This window comes from Hyperolius riggenbachi, chromosome 4 (assembly GCF_040937935.1).
Source record: "Hyperolius riggenbachi isolate aHypRig1 chromosome 4, aHypRig1.pri, whole genome shotgun sequence".
Lineage (NCBI taxonomy): Eukaryota > Metazoa > Chordata > Amphibia > Anura > Hyperoliidae > Hyperolius > Hyperolius riggenbachi.
Genome location: NC_090649.1, coordinates 411,938,495 through 411,950,820, shown reverse-complemented (window position 1 = coordinate 411,950,820; position 12,326 = coordinate 411,938,495). Strand labels below are relative to the sequence as shown.

The 12,326-nt window shown below is 46.3% G+C and overlaps 1 protein-coding gene across 1 annotated transcript in view; it reads right to left on the bottom strand.

The window, feature by feature from the left end:
- Nucleotides 1–2,569: 2,569 nt before the first annotated feature.
- Nucleotides 2,570–12,326, bottom strand: part of MDH1 (malate dehydrogenase 1) — a 30,600-nt gene continuing 20,843 nt past the window's right edge. The window contains exons 5-9 of the mRNA XM_068232367.1: nt 9,150–9,272; nt 8,358–8,534; nt 7,167–7,280; nt 4,770–4,859; nt 2,570–2,892 (exon numbers count right to left, since the gene is read on the bottom strand). Of these exons, the coding sequence (XP_068088468.1) occupies nt 2,767–2,892; nt 4,770–4,859; nt 7,167–7,280; nt 8,358–8,534; nt 9,150–9,272 (630 nt within the window). The 3' untranslated portion in view covers nt 2,570–2,766. The remainder of the gene's footprint in view (nt 2,893–4,769; nt 4,860–7,166; nt 7,281–8,357; nt 8,535–9,149; nt 9,273–12,326) is intronic.

Sequence of the window (12,326 nt, the reverse complement as noted above, 5' to 3'; positions counted from 1 at the left end):
ACTGTTTAGGGGTATAAGCATCTGCAAATTTTGATGACAGGTGGTCTATGAGGGGGCAAATTTTGTGGAACCGGGCATCAGCAGGGTGGCCTTTTAGATGACAGGTTGTATTGGACCTGATCTGATGGATAGGAGTGCGGGGGGGGGGGGGGGGGGTGACATGGGGTGATTGATGGGTGTCTCAGGGGGTGGTTAGAGGGGAAAATAGATGCAATCAATGCACCGGGGAGGTGATTGGAAGGGGGTCTGAGGGGGATCTGAGGGTTTGGCTGAGTGATCAGGAGCCCACACGGGGCAAATTAGGGCCTGATCTGATGGGTAGGTGTGCTAGGGGGTGACAGGTGGTGATTAGTGATGGGCGAACAGTGTTCGCCACTGTTCGGGTTCGCCCGGATTTTGGCCTGTTCGGGTTCGGTACCCCCCGAACACCTCATGGTGTTCGGGCACGCTGCCCGAACAGGCCTTTGTTAGGCCGAACACGAACATAGCCCCCTATAGGGTCCCAGCATAAAGGGAGAGCATGCCCCAAGCGCGGGGGACTTCCGCCCTCTCTTGACGCACTTCCTGTTTACATTTGAAGTCGCGTCAAGAGCGCAGAAGTACCGCGATGACGCGTACGAGGGTACGTGTCATGTAAAGGACGCGTACCCTCGTTCGCGTCATCGCGGTACTTCTGCGCTCTTGACGCGACTTCAAATGTAAACAGGAAGTGCGTCAAGAGAGGGCGGAAGTACCAGATGGTACTAGCGCCTAGCATCTCCGGCTGCCCGCTTCCTGCTCTCCTCCGGTACTTTTGGGGGGCTTAAATTTAACATTATAGGGAACCGGCAAAAGGGAGAGCTTAGCAGGGAGGGGTGGGGGGCATTTCCGACCCCACCCCCCGCGCATGCTCTCACTTTATGCTGGGACCCTATAGGGGCCCCAAAGGGACATGTTCGGGTTGGGTTCGGCTCGAACATGCCGAACATCAGGGGCATGTTCGGCCGAACCACACCGAACCCGAACATCCAGATGTTCGCCCAACACTAGTAGTGATTGATGGGTGTCTCAAGGTGTGATTAGAGGGGGCAAATAGATGCAAGCAATGCACTTGCGAGGTGATCAGGGCTGGGGTCTGAGGGTGTTCTGAGGGTGTGGGTGGGTGATTGGGTGCCCTAGGGGCAGATAGGGGTCTAACCTGATGGGTATCAGTGACAGGGGCTGATTGATGGGTGATCAGTGGGTGATTAGATGGCAGAACAGATGTAAACAATGCACTTTGGAGGTGATCTGAGGGTAGGTCTGGGGCAATCTGATGGTGTGGGTGGGTGATCAGATTGCCTGCAAGTGGCAGTGACAGGGGGCGATTGATGGGTGGCAGTGACAGGTGATCAGTGGGCTATTACAGGGAAGAAGAGATGTAAATAATGCACTGGCGAATTGATAAGGGGGGGGGGGGTCTGAGGGCAATCTGAGGGTGGGCGATTGGGTGCCCGCAAGGGGCAGATTAGGGTCTAATCTGATGGGTGACAGGTGGTGATAGATGGGTAATTAGTGGGCGTTTAGAGGAGAGAACAGATGTAAACACTGCACTTGGGAGGTGATCTGATGTCGGATCTGCGGGCGATCTATTGGTGTGGGTGGGTGATCAGATTGCCCGCAAGGGGCAGGTTAGGGGCTGATTGATGGGTGGCAGTGACAGGGGGTGATTGACAGGTGATCAGTGGGTTATTACAGGGGGGATAGAGGCATACAGTACACAGGGGAGGGGTCTGGGGAGAATCTGAGGGGCGGGGGGTGATCAGGAGGGAGCAGGGGGCAGTTTAGGGTTAAAAAAATAGCGTTGACAGATAGTGACAGGTAGTGATGGGTAAATGGGGGGGGGGTCAGAGAATCAGTGTGCTTGGGTGCAGACTAGGGTGGCTGCAGCCTGCCCTGGTGGTCCCTCAGACACTGGGACCACCAGGGCAGGAGGCAGCCTGTATAATAGGCTTTGTATACATTACAAAGCCTATTATACAATGCGTCAGTGGCGATCCGGGTGCTAGTAACCCGCCGGCGCTTCCGAACGGCCGGCGGGTTACAGCGCGAGGGGCGGAGCCAGTTGCCGGCGGCTGATAATGACGCGATCGCCACATAACCACACCCACCGCCACCGCCGATGAGCGTATTGCGGACGTTCGGGCCCAGCCCTTGCCGCCGCCCATCGGCTTAAGGCAGTCGGCAAGTGGTTAAAGAGGCACAGTAATGACATAGCAGAATGCAGTAAATTATTCAGGATGCCCACTTTTACACCATCTAGGTTTCATCATCAGAAACAGCTCCTATAGCTATAGATTGTCGATTATTGCTATGTAGCCCTGCTCTCCACCCTGGGAGACCTTGTATTCTTTCCCCTGGCTCAGAACACTGTAGAACATTCTGCAGTGTTGCACCTGTCAGTAGTAAAGATGTTGCCACCTGTGATAACTTTTCAGAATGTAAATCAAGGTGAGGAAAGTTTTACAATGGGTCAGCACTGGGGGGGGGAAATATTGTACGAATTTTTGTACAAAGTATAACTAAAACAACCACACAACAGACCACAAAAGGTTGTATAAACCCAACAGGGTTTTGTTTATTAACTACGGTTCGGAATGGGACTGGTGACAGATACAAAACTCAAGATGTGACCGTCTGGAGAGTTTGCTAGATTAGACTGTAGACATAAATAGCACTTGTTACTAAAACTTAAAGAGAACTTTTCATGTTCTCATTGTTTAAGTGCGTTTCAGGATCAGTTTCTAGTCATGCCAATGACAAAAACTCAAAAGCAGTATCCCTCTCCTCCTCCAGCTCCTTAGCTGTTAGATCCATCTTCTCACGGGAGAAGTCATTAATCTGCAGGCCTTCAACAATCTTCCAGCTCTTATCCTGATTGAGATATGGACGACATGTTAACACTGTTGTAGGTATCCTTTATACATGTAGTTAAGTACATTTCCACTATTGCTAACAGTTCACACAGAAGGAGTTCTTTAAGCAAAACAAAATCCGAAAGGATAAGTGTTTTACTAAAGTTCACCTTGTATTTATTAAAGGGAACCTAAACTAAGAAGGATATGGATTTTTTTTTTTTTTTTTTTTTTTTTATTACCAGTTGCCTGACTCTCCTGCTGATCCTGTGTCTAATACTTTTAGCCACAGCCCCTCAACAAGCATGCAGATCAGGTGCTCTGACTGACGTCACACTGGATTAGCTGCATGCTTGTTTCAGGTGAGATACAGATACTACTGCAGCAACGAGATCGACAGGACTGCCAGGCACCTGGTATTGTTTAAAAGGAAACATCCATATCCCTCTCAGTTTAGGTTCCCTTTAAAAGAATTGAGTTATCCAGAGCATTGGTATGAAGTGAAGAACTTAAGCACTCTCATCTAGGGATGCTCAACTCCAGAGTCGGACGAAATCTGGATAGTTATTCAGATTTCAAACACCTTCAATCCGGAAGAAGGAAGGGTTTGTAAACACGGGACCGCCACGTGGACCACATCGTGGGAGGCGCCGAGGGATGGACCTAAGAAGACATCAGATGGGTAAGATAACAAACCCCCCCCCCCCCCCCCCACGTGATTTGATTTAACCGGATGAAATCCGAACAACTATCCGGATTTCATCCGAATCTGGAGTTGAGCATCCCTGCTCTCATCCTCACCAGAACAGAGCCATGTAAGAGCCTACAGAGAGGCTTAACATTTCATCATGCAGTTTGGAGTTGCAGACAGACATCTGCCTCAGCCATCAGATTTGCAGGATGGCTAGGTGGCTGAACTTTAGGCCAAACGTCTACATTTCTGCCACTGTCAGATGTCAGTATATGAGGAAACAGCAACTTTTTAGGGGAGGGGGAATTATTTTGCTCACCTACAACTTTTTCTAGGTGGGAGGGGATGTCGGCCTATACACACAAAAGTTCTTGAGTTAAAGGGAAGGTCCAAGCAAAATAAAAAAATAATGAGTTTCTTACCTGGGGCTTCTGCCAGCCCCATGCAGCCATCCTGTGCCCTCGTAGTCACTCACTGCTACTCCAGTCCCCCGCTGGCATCTTGCCAACCTCGGAGGTCGGTGGGCCGCATTGCGTACATTTTTACGCATTCCCGCTAGTACAGGAACATGAACACATACATTTTTACGCGTTACTGGTTCAATGCGTACATTTTTATGCGTTGCACCACTAACGTATGTGTTAATGTTCCTGTACTAGGGGAAATACGTAAAAACATACGCAATGCGGCCCACCGACCTCCGAGGTCGGCAAGCTGCCAGCGGGGAACTGGAGTAGCAGTGAGTGACAACGAGGGCACAGAATGGCTGCATGGGGCTGGTAGAAGCCCCAGGTAAGTGAAACTCTTTTATTTTGCTTGGACCATCCCTTTAAGGCACACTTTCTGGACTGCGTTGGTTGAAATCTACATCTTGCAGGTGGCCTCACAGCTCTCACAGGACGTAGGTTACACCTTCCTCACCGTGCGCTACCGCCGATCTTGCCGCAGTTCACTTGCCCTGCCGTCTATATGATGGCAAAGCTCTGAGCAGGTCAGGAGGCTTTCATGATGGGAGAGAGTTGTGACCTGCGGGTAATGTCATGTGCGGCAATCCATTTTAAGCACCATTTTGATGTCCCAGCAGTCTCTGGTCCTTAAGGGGCCAGAGACTGCTGGTACGGAAGGGGTTAAAGACCTGGATGTAGCCACTGTCCGAAAAGGAAAATATGCCTCTTTATATGTAGAAACTGTGTAAAGCTACTTACCTTAATTGCAACAGGGAAGGAGTACATGAGCCCACAGGGGACAGCATAGCTGTTTCCATCAGAAATAACACCCATGGATACATATTCCCCCTGAAAAGAAACAAAAATTGTAAGACCTTTGGGCTTGCTTAAAGTGAACCTCCGGACTAAAAATCGACTCAGCAGCACTGAAAAGGCTTTGTGTTTCTTTAATAGGTTCACAGCATCAGAACTTTGTTTCTCTTATACAAGCCTCATTTTTAGCTGCACAGAAGAAAACTGCCCGGGCATTTTTCCCCTGATGCTGTGCAAAGCATGATGGGATTTCTGATTTTGTTCTCATTCTGCTGTTTTGGTGCAAATTTTTTTTTTACGTTTTGAATTTGACATTTGAAGCCTAGCGTGTTCAGCTGGGAGGGGTTATCAGGACACAGGACAGTTGGAACTGTGTCTCCTGCTCCTTGTCACCTCCTTTCAACCAAAAAGATGGCTGTCCCCATGACAAAGATGGATGCCCCCATGACAAAGATGGCAGCCCCCATGAATCACAAACATTTGCCTGTTCTTTTAAAACAGGGTGGGTAAGAGATTATATTACCTATCTATTCTAATTAACATAACTAATGTAACTTGATGAAGTTCCCCTTTAACAAAAGAGATCCCAAACTTCCAGACTACTAAAATTTTGTTTGCATACATTGATTTGCTTTGCAGTTTATCTTACAATCACAGAGTCATGCAGTAAATTGCACATTTAGACATAGGAAATATTGACCAACTGAATGAGGGAAAAAAAAAAAAAAAAAAAAACACCCACTGCTGACTTCCTTTTGGAAAGGATATGATGCTCAGGCAGTCTACTGATTATCTCTGCCTTACACACTGTCAATAAGTGACCCAAGGAAGTATAGATCGGGGTGGAGGTGCCACTGCCTGCATGCTCAAAACCATTGAAGCAATTATCACCGGACAAATATTAAGTCTTAAAATGAAGACAGTAGCAGAGTATATACTGTTAGAGGAACTCCAGTGAAAATAATGTAATAAAAGTGCTTCGTTGTTACAATAATTATGCATAAATGATTTAGTCAGTGTTTGCCCATTGTCAAAATCTTACCTCTCCCAGATTTACATTCAGACATTTATCACATGGTGACATTTTTACTGCTGGCAGGTGAGGTCACTGGAATGAGATGCCGCTTGCTTTTTTTTTGGCAGTTGAAACAGCTGTTCTTTCCCACAATGCAACAAGGCTCCCACAGTGTTATGTCAGGATCTTAGAGCTGTCAGGTGCTGACAGAGCTCCCTGATGATCCATTTAAGAATAGATTTCTCATGGGAAAGGGAGTATCAGCTACTCATTAGGATGAAGTTCAATTCTTGGTTACGGTTTCTCTTTAAACATGCACGAAGATCACACAATTGTACTGCCTTTAATACAAGGTCCCTCACCAGGGACCATTACTGTACATCATTCAAGAGCCTCAAAAACATCTGATTCTAAGGTTTTCTTGCAGGTGTACAGCTTGTAGCAGCATATTGTCCATAGCCCTGCCCCCTAAAGGAAGAGGTCACAGGCACTTCCCTGATAGATGCTTCTCTAGGACCAATGACCTCTTCCTTTAGGGGGCAGGGATACAGATGGAAGGTGGACAGCTGACACCCGGCAAATAGAATAAATTTGACTCCTGAGTCAGAGCCAATTATGCCAACTCATCCCTTTAAATACTGACCTGAATTATACAGGTCTCTGGGCTAGTTAGATGCAGTTTAGGCACAGATTATGTGTAATTAGCCCCAGAACCTGCATAACTTACATGTGTCAGTATTGAAAGGGATGATTTGACAACCCTCAGAGCTATGCTTTCTTACAAAACTCAAATCTGCAAGAGTTGAAAACTACAGTTAAAGTAAAATGCCATCTAGTTGGGATATGATGACTGCATGTACTAGCAACTTCCTCCTCTGGTTAGCAATAGTTAAAGCAGGCACCTCTACAGTCTATCCTGAACTCATCTACCTCTCTCCTTGATGAGCCTTCTCCATCAGTCCCTATACTGGTTTCTCAGTAAAGGATTGTGCTGCACACAAGATCTCTCTAAAGATCTCCAAGTTTAAAAAGGAGCCCCTTTGTTTTTAGAACAGAAACTGCACACGTCTTGTTTGTCAGGCTTTGGCCTCAACGCTAAACTTTACTAGTGTCACATGGCTAGCGCTTGTCCCAGAACATGCATTCTGTACAGTGTGTGTTGCAGAAGCCCCCACAGCCTGCAGTGTCCATTTGCAAGCTCACCCTAAAGCAGACCCAATAATTAGCAATACATTTATATATGAAACCCTAAAGTACTGGATGCATATCTGGATATTGCTTAACATTGTCAAACAAAAAACCCCACAGAAATCACTGCCCAATATTACCTCTGGGGTTCCAGACCAGATGTCTCGGACATGATCACAGATGGCTTTGGCAGCAGACATGGCGCTAGATAACTTTCTTGCTGCAATAACAGCGGCACCGCGTTGCTGCACAGTCTACAAAAGAAACAATTCAAATAAAGGACAATGACTGGTAAGGTAAAGCAACATATTTCAGTTTAGACAAATGATTACAACCAATCACTAGAGTAACTAGCTAGTGCTCAGCATCACTATGGATCCCATCCTGTAGTTTCAGCACTTTTTGCTCCTTTCAGTATGGAAAACACAAAATTAGACCCCCCCCCCCCCCCCCCTGGTTGTGTGCAAACAGGTAGGGGGAGCAGCCTACATGTTTTCATTCTTTCCAAAAGCACTCCCTAGAAAAGAACTTTACAAAGAATCCCTCTATGAAAAGATGGGCTACTCAAATTTCTACTACTGGTATACTCAGATTTCTACTACCTACTGTAAGTGACAGCAACATAGGAAATAAGTTATTTGTAGCTTATTTTACTCTGAAGAGATTTTTTCCCTATGTTGCTGTCACATATACGGGTACACACGGTATGATTTTCCGACCAGATTTCTTTCCCCACTAGATTCTGCACTCGATTTTCTTATCTTTGCTGGTTTTTCTTATCTTTTTCCATTCACTTCTATGAGAAAGCGAGCGCAGAATCGATCGGGAGTAATATCTGATGCATCCATTGCATGGAAAATCGTACCGTGTGTACCCAGCATTACAGTAGGTAGAAATCTGACAGGTTGACTTTTTCATCTCTTTACAAAAGCACAAAGATAAAAATTGCAAATTACCGCTGCTTATTGCATTTGGGCATGTATGCCACGTCTGAAAGCAGCTGTCTAATGACTGAATGGAACAGTGAGCTTGGTCATAAAATTGGGCTCTAAGAAGAACCATCAATACAGCCAGTTTTAGTTGCACTTTACTTGCTGCGGAGTGATGACTTACACAGAGCTTTGTGTAAACCACATCACCCATGCTAGACTGGCAGAGGTTAATGTGGAAAGCAAATCTCTATGCATGTGTGCCTGAAGCCACTACGTACAACGGAAGTTATATATGGCCCACTGAGGGACATCTACATACTAACATTCTGAACCGCCAATATAAATTCAAGCCCCAGTCACACACGGGTTAATGGGTTTTATCTCGTATTCTTTTCTTACTGAGATGAATTCTCCTTTCAGCCAACTGTCATCCTTCACAGCATCAAATACTGGCACATCCTTTCCTTGCAGCTTGACGACCGCATGACTGGCATCAGGGTACTGAGTAGAGGAGTGATTTCCCCAGATGATCACATTCTTAACATGGTCACTGGCCACATTCAAACGAATTGCAATCTGAAATTAAAAGAAGAGATGAAATGAATATCCACAAGCATGGCTCAGCACCTGCTGCAGTGCAGCTTTTTCGGTCACAAGACAGCAGATGAAGAGGAGAGGCAAATCCCCAGAAGACAATATACTGTAAAAGAATGGCCAAGCCCCAGTTGCGGAGTTAAAGAGACTCTGTAACAAATTGTTTATCTTTATTTCTTCTATGCTATAAGTTCCTATGCCTTTTCTAATGTGGTCTGGCTTACTGCAGCTTTTCCTAATTGCACAGTAGCTGTGTTATCTCTGTTATATGATCTAATCTTCTCTCTATAGTCGGCACAGTCAGGCTGAGGCAGTCAGACTGGAATGTGCAGGGCTGCTTGTGATTAGCTAGAAGCTGTACACACCCCCTGCAGGCTCTGTGTGACTAACACACTCTGCTTAGCTGAGCCTATTAGAAGCTGGTTAGTTTGTTTGTAAACACTGCCTAAAACTGGCAATTACAAGCCAGGTTTGCAGCAGAGAATGGCAGAAACAGCACAGAGGGGACCAGGAGCACATAATGAATAGAATGGTATGCTTTTTATTGTAAGAATTTCAGAGTACAGATTCTCTTTAAGTTACCTGAGCCTCCCTTACCTGAGCCATTGCTCTGTTGTGATCCAAGCGGGTCAGGCAGCTGAAGTTCTCTTTGGGAATGGATGGAGCAGACTTCATAGCAGTCAGGCAGTTGGTATTTGCAGGATTGCCCACCACGATTACCTACAAGGAGGCAAATATAGTATTTATGCTCCAGGTGCTTGCCCCATCCTCTTGTACATCCACACACAGCCAGGCGTACCAACCCATCACCAGAGATCTTCAAGTGGGATATCATACAGACACATGGAATGGATTAAAATGATCAGATGTGACCCAAAAAACGGATGACCAATACTAACTAGGGATAGTCAAACAAGATGCACATTCAGAGTTAGGAGGAAAAAAAAAAAAAAAAAAAAAAAAAAAAAACAGATGGCATTTTCAGATAATCACAAAATGATACTAGTCCTCCAAGAGACTATTTAATGCTGGGTACAATTTTCTGTGCGATAGATGCATCCGATTGATAAAATCCCTCATGTCCGATATTACTCCCAATCGATTCTGCTCTCGATTTCTCAGAAGTAAATGGAAAGCGATAACGAGTTAAGGTAAGAGAATCGAGCAGAAAACGGTCGGGTCAGAAAAAAAAAAAAAAAAAATTTAAAAAAAAAAAACCCAGGCACAGAAAATCATACCATGTCTACCCAGCATAATAAATATTTGACAAGAATGACACGAGGAGAAAAGCTTAGTATTGAAACCATATATATAAGATTTAGCTTTTTGGTACACACACACACACGATGTCAGCTCCACAATCCTATAATGTATGGGCCTGATCCCAAAAGCAGAATAATCAATGGCTGGACTTATCCGGCACTCAGCAATAATAGGATTCTGCAGAACTAGCCACAAATCATTCAGGCTAAATCCTATCGTTGATTAGCCCAAATTGAAGGCATCCTTTACAGCTTGAACTGCATCAGCTTTGTGAGTGAAGTGCAACAGTTCAGCAAACACAGCATGCCATAGTTATCACTCCATAGTGTTACTAGTACAGGGTCTTGATCCTGCACAACAATGTCCACATAGGATGGTGAATCCCAGCAAAACAAAGGTGGCTCACAAGTATCAGCTGTATGTTGTCAGCAGCTCTAGACAGCCTCACAAGTACCCCTATTGGCAAACAGGTTTCTCCGTTAAGTATGGCTTTATCAGGGGCGGGGCACAGTCTTCCCCATGTTGAACGCCATAAATCCAGGGCACGCCCTTCCCACACCCCAAGCACCCGCCCATCAGGCAGCACTGGCCTGCATCATACTCCAATGGGCGACACCTCCCGGATTTCACCAGCCGTGCTCCACATTCACCCTCCCTACCCTCCAGCGCATGCAATGGATGCATGGAAACCTCACGCCCTGAGGAAGCATGCATGGCGTCCAGCGAGCACAGTCAGGACAGTACAATTGGGAGTTGTATTGATCAATCCTGTCAATGATTGTGCACTGGACTCAGGAGTTTCTATCGGTTGTTTGAATGGTTTGTATGTGATTTGACCGATTTATATGCGATTAAATAAAGGTTTTTCTATACTGCAATCTTGTTCAGCTTTATTATTTTTTAGATACTAGATTGTTTTTTTTCCTTTTTTGGCGATGAATATAGCTTCTCAGACCCAGTATCTGGGAGATAATTCCTAGCTCTATCAGTGTTGTGTTGCATAGTTATTTGTGTGCTAGGCACTGTACATTACACGTCTCATGTCACCTCATGGATACTGTATAAAGATACCTTATTACACTGTGGGACTATGGACAGATTTATTAACACAGAATCTATGTATTGAATGCTATGCTGTTCTCTGTTCTGCACACTCTTTCAGGAGCCAAGGTATAAATCTACCCTCTGTATGAATTCATTCAGACCAGAACATCTCCCTGGGTACTTTCCCGCAATTAGAAACAGTATACGTGTTTGACCTGGGGCTCCCCAGCTCGCGCACTGGCCTTCCTCCACAACTACTGCCTCTCACCCAAGTGGGTCGCCTCATTGGATGCATTTGGGTTACTGTGTGTGGCAAGCACCACCCTTCTGTGCTGTATGCACTGCAGTCACCAGTTACTAGCACCATGCTAGTGTGTGTTGGGCTAATACATGCTCTTGGATGCTATTCCAGCTTCCTATCCTGGGACTCTTGTTGGAACCTATGATAACATTGCAGCATACCGCTACCTCTGATCGGTTATAGTATACCTGCATTACAACTGACACTGTCTGCACTAGATGGGCTATTGCTTCAGCTTTGCAAGATTGGAATGCACACTGCTGCTGCTTGCCATCTGTCTATTGCTGGCTTTGACACTGCCTGGCTGCTATACAAACGTGTGATGGTTGCTGCGCTCCTGGGACAGATTATAACCATTCAGCATTGGAGGGTTTGAGGCAGGTTATGGACACAGTGCAGTTGGACATTCACAGGCCTGTGTATTATGGTGATCACCGCTACATATTTGTTCCCTGCGTGTATGTGTTGTGTGAGTGATGGGCGATGTGTGGGTGAGCCGGCTAACCTATAGGTCAAGGCTTTTAAATGTTGCACTGTTTAATATAAAAATAAATAAATTAATTAACACTTTATAATTAAATTGGATTAAGCGTATTAGATTGGTGAGTGCCCCCCCTTCCCCATTATACCCAAACACGTTTTTGATAGTATGTTTCACTCGGGGCTGTGGAGTCAGTCGAGGAGTCGGAGCAATTTTGGGTACCTGGAGTTGGTGGTTTCATAAACTTACGCTAGGTACACACACCATACAATGCACCGATCAGGAGTGCAGCAGGGCGATCAGACTACCCCCCTTTTCCCCACTGGGGGGGGGGAGGGATGTCCTGCTGGGGGGGGTCTGATCGCCGCCGGCTGCATTTGCTTAGCGGGGGGGGGCTCTTCAAAGCCCCCCTCCGCAGCGTTCTCCGCCGTCTCGCGCTCCCTCCTTCTCCCCCTGTGAGCTGCGCAGGACGGATTTCCGTCCTGCGCATTGAAGGATAGGCTTCAGCCTATCATATGCCGGCGATCCCCGGCCAATCAGAGGACGGGGATCGCCGATCTGCCTTACAGCGCCACTGCGCAGCAGCGCCGTATGATGTAAACAGCGGGGATTTCTTCCCCGCCTGTTTACATTTTGCCGGCGAGCCGCGATCAGCGGCTCTCCAGGTGTTCACGGAGACACCCTC